The 7,627-nt window shown below is 37.9% G+C and overlaps 1 protein-coding gene across 1 annotated transcript; it reads left to right on the forward strand.

Moving 5' to 3' along the window:
- Positions 1–153: 153 nt before the first annotated feature.
- LOC103775852 (erythroid differentiation-related factor 1-like) lies at positions 154–7,328 on the forward strand (the record flags this gene model as incomplete). Its single annotated transcript, XM_008943320.1, has 10 exons — positions 154–273; positions 779–903; positions 1,376–1,535; positions 2,406–2,507; positions 2,801–2,922; positions 3,824–3,935; positions 4,428–4,575; positions 4,651–4,759; positions 5,010–5,121; positions 7,068–7,328. Coding segments are annotated over exons 1-10 (1,329 nt in total), but the record flags the coding sequence as incomplete, so codon positions are not given.
- Between the last annotated feature and the right edge of the window lie 299 nt (positions 7,329–7,627).

Here is a 7,627-nt window from a genome sequence, read left to right on the forward strand (position 1 = left end):
TCTTAAAATCACCAGCACTAGGTTTTATTTGCCTGCCCATGCCTGCAATGTTAGTGGTGTGTTATTTGCTTACGATTTCCTAAGAATTCTCTTACAGTGCATTATAATAATACTCAATATTCTCTCTCTTCTCTTTTCTCCTGCAAGAACATTAAAAAACTTCTGAAGATCCCCTACAGCAAGTCCCACGTGAGCATGGCAGTGCATCGCATTGGGAGGACACTCCTCCTGGATGAGCTGGACATTCAAGAGCTCTTCATGAGATCCTCTCAGGTTAACTGCTTGGTTTTGTTAACTGTGTCATCTGGTCAAAAGGCATTATATGAAGAATAGTGTAGCCAGCAAGAAAGCACATAGGTATCAAAGTTCCTGAGCATCATACTTGTCTGAGTACAAAAGGTACTCCATTCTGCAGCAACTGGTTTACCCACAAATTGCATCTGATGTCCTGTATTTATGGGATTGTAGGGTTAAAATTCCATGTCCCACGTCCCACTTTCCTGTAGTTACTTCGAGGTAGCTATACTTACTACTATTAATTTTATTATTAATAAGTTTTTATTACTGTATAGCCTCTTACTGTCTATCTGACTTTCTAATGAAGACAACTCTTCTAGAAAATATATTTTCAATAAATGACCAATTCAAGACTTGAGCTATGAAGTTAGTTTCTGAGTTTCTTCTGTTGCTGTGGATGACTATTCATAACTTAATAAGGCACTTGGTTTACTTTGCAGAGGCTTCTTGATATTAATTTCACATCTATGTTATTGACTAGACAGGGGACTGGACATGGCTGAAAGAATTTTATCAAAGGCTGATTGATCAGAAGTGGCAACGAAAAAAGAAGAGTAAAGAACATTGGTACCAAAAGGCTATCCTTTCTAAATTCTTGTATTACAGGTAACCTTGTGCCTGCATGAATCTTGATTTCTGCACCACTTACATTTGCCTGGTTGCTTGTACTGAAGTAAATGTTAAAATTCCATTGTGGTCTGTCTTATTTACTGATTTATCCTTATACAGAGGAAATTAAGGGGTGAGATCAGGAAATAACATGTAAATGTTGTACCAGAAATTGACAGATTTTAAAGTGAAATTAAAGTATTAAAGGATAAAATAATCAGTGTGACTTAATTAGCTGTGTGTCTCAATATTTCTGGATTTGAGGGAAGAATAACTTAAATGCACAAGGTAGATTCTGATGCCTGCTGTAATTCTGGGGAGGTTTGAGCAATGTCTAGCTTGGCAGTCTAGCAAATCTTTTAGCTTATTAGCAAAACCATTCTTGGGAGAACAGCACAGCAAATGTAACAGTTCTAAAATGGACCTGTTTGCATGTTGTCCACTGAACTTTTTAATGTTGTTTTGTCAGCATTAATGGTGATGGAGCTGCTCAGCCTGTTCCTTCCACTTCCAAACAGCACCAGGAGGGTCCTGTTTCAGGTGAGAGTGATGAAGCAGGAAGGGCCTCCTGGCCAGCTCCTTTTGAGATGCCTTCTGCGTTGTCTGAAGAGCCAGGTGCCTCTAACCAGGTTGGTGTGTTCAATGTTTTAAATGGCACCTCAGTTTTTCTAGAGACATAGACATTGAACGGTTTTCCAAAGTTGCTGCTGCAGTATTTGCTGAGAGAAATGAAATGCAGTATTAGAAGGATGTGGCAGTATGTGTGGTTTAGCTTATGCCAGTGTTTCAGAGCTCCAAATTTCAGAAATATTTTGGTCTTTCAGACTATAATATAATATAGGCATTGATTCAATTTTTGAGAGGTTGAAAGATGTGCTACATTCATTCTACATTAATATAATAATGATGTTACAGTTATGCTTAGAGTTGCCAAGTGCCTTGGTCAGCAAACTTCCAAAGGTTCTAGGTTACATTACCCATAAAATTGTAACTACATGTGTTGTGGTGCAGTAATATTGTAAAGTGGAGAAATATTTTAGTGCCTGAAATCTTTTAGAAAAAGGACTGCTCCTCTTTTCCACCTTCTTGAGGAACCGTTGCTGAACACAGCAGGCTGCTTATCAGAAAGAAGCTCTTGTGCATTTGCACAGTGTTATTTTCTTTAATTTGTAAGACATCAGGACAGAGGCTTTACTTCTAGAGACTGATAATCTGGTGCTGATCCTGGGGTGATAAAGAGTTTCTCTAAACACTTTCCGATTTCTCTCCAAAGCCTCTGAGAGCATAAAGTACAAAATTTTGGTACTAGCTATAGAAAAGAAGCATTCTAGTCACTTGACTAGAGGCTTTTTGTATTTTAAGACGTATTTATTTCAAGATGTTAGAGGCAGAGGTTTTTTCCCTTATGTGCTTTTCTTGTTCAGACTATTATTCTTTTTTTTAGTGGCCTAACTTTTCCTCAGCAGCAGAATCACTCCTTATCCTTGTGCTTTTCACAGGGCAGTGTGCCTCTTGAACCCTCATATATAGTGGGGCATGTGGCCTCAGCCCCCAAAGAACAAAACCTGACTCCTTTGTTCAATGATGGGGAAAACAGTCAGGTATGCTATCTGTGGAATTCGAGCTCAAACACTGAACCCCCAATCTAAACAAACATTTTAAAAAATTTGGTCTAAATTGGAACTAAGAGAAAAACTAAGTCCCCTGTAGAAGTAGCTTCTGTGGCATCTGTGACCTCAGTCTTTTAAGTTAATGTGAGTGCGTAGTGTAGTCATGATGTGCTGTCTTTTATTTGCTGCTTTTGCTCCTTGCTTCCTCCTAATTCCATGGAATTTCCTAGAGAAGGAGTTTTATACTGCTGATTTATAGAGCAGTTCTTTTCTCTTTAATGAAGGGACTGAAAAATGACTTTGTTCGTAATATCTTGTGGACCTTTGAAGATATCCACATGTTGGTAGGATCAAATATGCCAATATTTGGAGGTGGGAGGTACCCTGCTGTGAGCTTGCGTCTCAGGTGAGTCCTGAAGTTACTGAGATCTCTGTGCTGGCCTTCACTGACTTGTTACTTTGCTTCCTGTTTAGCAGTCTGCATCTTGTTGGGCTGAACCTTTAATTTTTATGTGCAGTTTAAGTCTAAAGCTTGAATTTTATTCTTTAATGATGGCATTGCTAAGTGCAGGAAAATGAACAGTCCCAATGCTGTGCTGCTGCACTGGGGCTTGAGATGCTCTGCTGATATTCCTGGCTCTGATTTTTTTATTTATAGATCATTATATATATATATAATACAAAGGTGGTGGGGTTTTATTTGCAAGTATTGTATTTCTCCTGCTGGGATCCTGAATTTCAGTAACTACTAGCTGAGCATAAGGACTTAAAGTTTGTGACTGCAGATTCTGTCTTACTGTTCACTAATAGTGTACATTGATCATTTGATTTCCTGTTCCTGCCTATGCACAGGCAAAGAACCAGCAAAACCTTGAAACTCATTTGGTGCATTTGTCTTCTCTTTAAGACACATCTAGGAGTTAACAGTGTGTTGCTTTGGAAGGAGTTTTGGGAGGGCTGGGAGAAGGCTTGTGCTCTAACTAGTTGCAGTCTTTCTTTGGAATTTCTTAAGTTACTATCTGGGTAATAGTCTGACATCTGAAGCTTGTTGAAGTTTCAGTGTAAGTGTGGGAAAAAATTCAAAATTGCTGAGAGAATGGGAGTGTACTCCATTGGAGAGATCAGGACATCTCTTTCTTTGATAGAACTCATTGTTTGCCCCTTTAAAATAGGACAATTCACAAACACTTGTTTTGGTATCCATCCACTCTCAGGTGACTTAAATCTAAATCCCATTAGTAAACATCCCTCATGCTTTCTGAAGATTAAATAAAGACTTTAATGACACTAGAAATACTTGTTTTTAGGGACAACAACAAGCCAATAAATGTGCTAACAGGAATTGACTATTGGTTGGACAACTTAATATGCAATGTACCAGAGCTTGTGATGTGCTTTCATGTTAATGGGATCGTTCAGGTAAGTCTGGCTCTTTGCATTATGCCCACTTAATCCATTCTTCAGTTTCTGAAGTTGCTCCAGTTGTGACAGATCTTTCCATCTTCCTCTTCTGACAAAAAAATTACAAAAATCCTGTATTTATATTGCCACACTTAGCTGAGTTTCTGTTCTACTTGGTAGCATGTAGTTGTTTACTAGGCTGTGTAGCTTTCTCTGAGGTAATAGTTAAATGCTGCACCTTCACCACTTTTTTTCACCTTCTGTTCTTCATTTATCATGTTTGTCACAGAAGTGAATCCTCTTCAAAGCTTTTTATTGAGTAGTGTAATCATAATGTGCTTGGTTTTAAAGTAAATCATAGAAATTAGCTCAACTTACTATGCCACTATATCATAATAGTAGCCTTTGTTTCTTTTAGCAGTTGATAGAAACACTGATCTGTAGATTTTTTGGGGGGGTAGGTGGCAGAAAACCCTCCTAATCTTGAGTTTTAACATATATTCCTTGCAGAAATATGAAATGATCAAGACTGAAGATATTCCCAATTTGGAAAACTCAAATTTTTCTACCAAAGTGATAAAAGATATTGCTCAAAATATCTTATCTTTTCTGAAATCCAATTGCACCAAAGAAGGACATACTTATTGGTTATTTAAAGGTAAGTAGGTTTAGATCAATGTGAAAAAAAATTATGTTAATGTCATGTTGATTAATGAAAGGCCTTACCTTCCAGCAAGTGGGAGTGATATTGTAAAGCTCTACGACCTAACCACCCTTTGTGAAGAGACAGAAGACAAATACCAAAACCCTTTTACAATGCCAGTGGCAATTCTTCTATACAAGTGAGTTTTTATCCTTTTTTTGGTAATACTTTGTTCTTGGTGCAGTGGTATTTAAAGTACAGACCAAAAATTAGGATGGAATGAAAATTACATAAAATCTGCTTTGACACCTGAGTAGTAGGTGATATCTTTGGTAGACCCATCATAAAATTTGGGAGATCTACATTTGCAATTGTATTGTTTAAAGCTTTTTTTTTTCCTTCTAGCACAAATAGACTATCCAAGGATTTACTGTTTAACTTTCTTTTAGAGTTGCGTGCAATATGATGCTGAAGAAAAACCAGAACAAGAAACACTATGGCACTATCAGAACATTGCTCCTTAATTGTCTTAAGTTATTGGACAATGGCAGACATCCTCAAGTAAGAATTATGTGTTTCTTGCAGCTTGGTGTAAAGAAAACAGAAAGGGTGTCTTTGTTATACACCTGGTCATATTTTGTGTAGTGCTTCCCCCTCTGTTTGCAAGGAGAGAATTTAAATTCCTGCATAAACTTAGAAATCAATTTATGTTTAAGAAGCCTCAGACTTTTTTTTTTATTTTTTAAATTAGTAGCCTTTGCTGACCCTCATTTCTGCACAAGTCTTCTGGCCTGCTCCAAAAATGGACTTGTCATTACACTTGCTCGTTCACTCTCTTTCCCAAAAGCCTTTTTGTGTTTGGAAGCTGTGCAGACCCTGGAGGAGATCTTAGCTAGACCTTGTAAAACACAAATATAAGAACATTCTTACTCTGAATGTTGCAGCTGGCCAACCAGAGAGGTTATAGAGCCTCCATCCTTTGAGACACTCAAAGCCCAGCTGGATGCGTGTTGTGCTTTGAGCAAGGGGGTTGGGTTAGACAGTCTCCAGGGGTTCCTTCCAAACTCAACTGTTTTGTGGTAGGTGGGAGAGTCAGAAAAAGAAGCTCTGAACTCTTGATCTCTTCATTATGCTGTTGAGTGAGCCATCAGTACCTTGAGGTACTCTGCACTGCAGAAACAGTAAGAAAAGTAATGAAAAGGAGATGGAGTTGTCCTGACCTCCTTTGTTCCAGATACTTGATTCTGGTTCTTTCCTAAGAAAAACAGGGATCCAATTGCTCTGAATGACAAGTAGTTTATTAAAAGTTTAGGGGCTAAGAAAAACAGGGATCCAATTGCTCAAGTAGTCAATTGCTTAATTGACAAGTAGTTTATTAAAAGTTTAGGGAGGTAAAGCAAGTGTTACTGCTGCCAGATGGGCTACCTTCCTTTTTTGGAGCAGAAGCCAATGGAGTGTTCTGCTTTCTCATTGAGGTGTTGACTAGATCTATTCACTTTCTCTTCCTTGTCTTAAATTGAGAAATCTCTGAGTTCAGATTGATATAAGGGGAGAATCAATGCCCTTAACCAAAAAAGTAAACTTTTAGGGATACTGCAGGAGGCTCAGAAGCTGCTTTGTGGAGGCTGTGCTATGCTGACAGGGTAACTTAAAATTTCTACTATTTGTAGGCAATGCATCATAAATCTCAAAGAAATGTCCATGCTGAAATGTAATTCAAAGTATAACTTCATTTACATGGAAGTGGTCTAGATTTAAGCTGTTTTCAACAGAAAGTTGATCCCAAAAATGTGATGTGAAAAATCTGAATTGTATTTAAAATGGAATACAAGAGGAGGCATGGGATATGTTAACTAAATAAAGTCTTTTGTAGATCTCTTCTAAAGTTATGGAAAGCTCTCAAAATCCCACTAGAAGGTCTTGAAATTGTTTCTTCTTTTTTTTTCTTGTTTGAGATGCTTCCCTCATTTGCCTCTTGTATTCTACAAGGTTTTAAAACAGGGGCTACTCTTCACCAGTTGGTTTTTATTCTGTTCTAAACTCAATGAGGCTTGAATCCTTTTTCTTATGTGGGTTTTTTAACTCTTAACTGTTTAGTAGGGCAGGAGAAAGTGCTTATCTGAGCTGGTTAATTCAACTCATGCTCAGGAGTTACTTTCTCAGCAGTTGTATATTGGTTCAGAAAATAGCCTGGTAATTTTCTGGGATATTTTTGTTAACACCTCTGCAAGAAGCCCTCCAAAAATACACAAGGAGTTTATGCATATCTCTGAATAACTGACAACATACTGTCTGCAGTGATTTGTTCCTTAAATATTGTTAAAAACCCAGTGACATCTGGTCAGAGATTGTGTGTGTGTGTGTACAGGCTGTATTTACAACATATCAAATACCTTCTTGCATGTACTGTTCCCTCCTTTTTCTGAGACAGATGATATTGATGCTGCCTCTAAAAAGGAAAAATTAACATGAAAATAAATCACTGTTTTTCTCTCCTATTTAAAAAGATTATTGCTTCAGCAAACTACATGTTATCAGAGCTTTTTCAGTTGGATGAGCCTAAAAAAGAAGACAGTACAGACTTCCCTATAAATGGAAATTCTGATGAAAGCTACAGCGAGGAAGAGGAAGAAATGCCAGATAGTGATGAAAATGGTTCTTACAGTAACAGTTCTGATCCACCAGATGACAACAAAGCTGTGGCCATAATCAAGTCTGTGGGAGAGCTGTCAGTCCCAGAAAAGTACAAGTCTGTTCATAGGATACGTGTAAGTGAAGCTGTGGATTTCTTTTTTAAGGGTTTTCTTGAAAGATTCGTGTAGCAAGGTTTGTTACTGAAATTCGGGCACCTGCTAATTTGGTCTTGTGGTTAACTGAAGCATGAGGCAGTGGGGAAGGAAACTTCTCAAGAGCTGCTTATAAAATTGGAGGACTTTGAATTTTCCTGTGGTGCAGATTCAATGTAGATATCCCTCAGCCATTGTGCACATGTCCTTTGTGGCATGATTCTGCTTAGCTGGCTACAGGAAAATCAACCCTGACATGGCAGCAGAGAAAATGTTGGCAG

This window comes from Merops nubicus, unplaced genomic scaffold, assembly GCF_000691845.1.
Source record: "Merops nubicus isolate BGI_N331 unplaced genomic scaffold, ASM69184v1 scaffold3167, whole genome shotgun sequence".
Taxonomy (NCBI): Eukaryota; Metazoa; Chordata; class Aves; order Coraciiformes; family Meropidae; genus Merops; species Merops nubicus.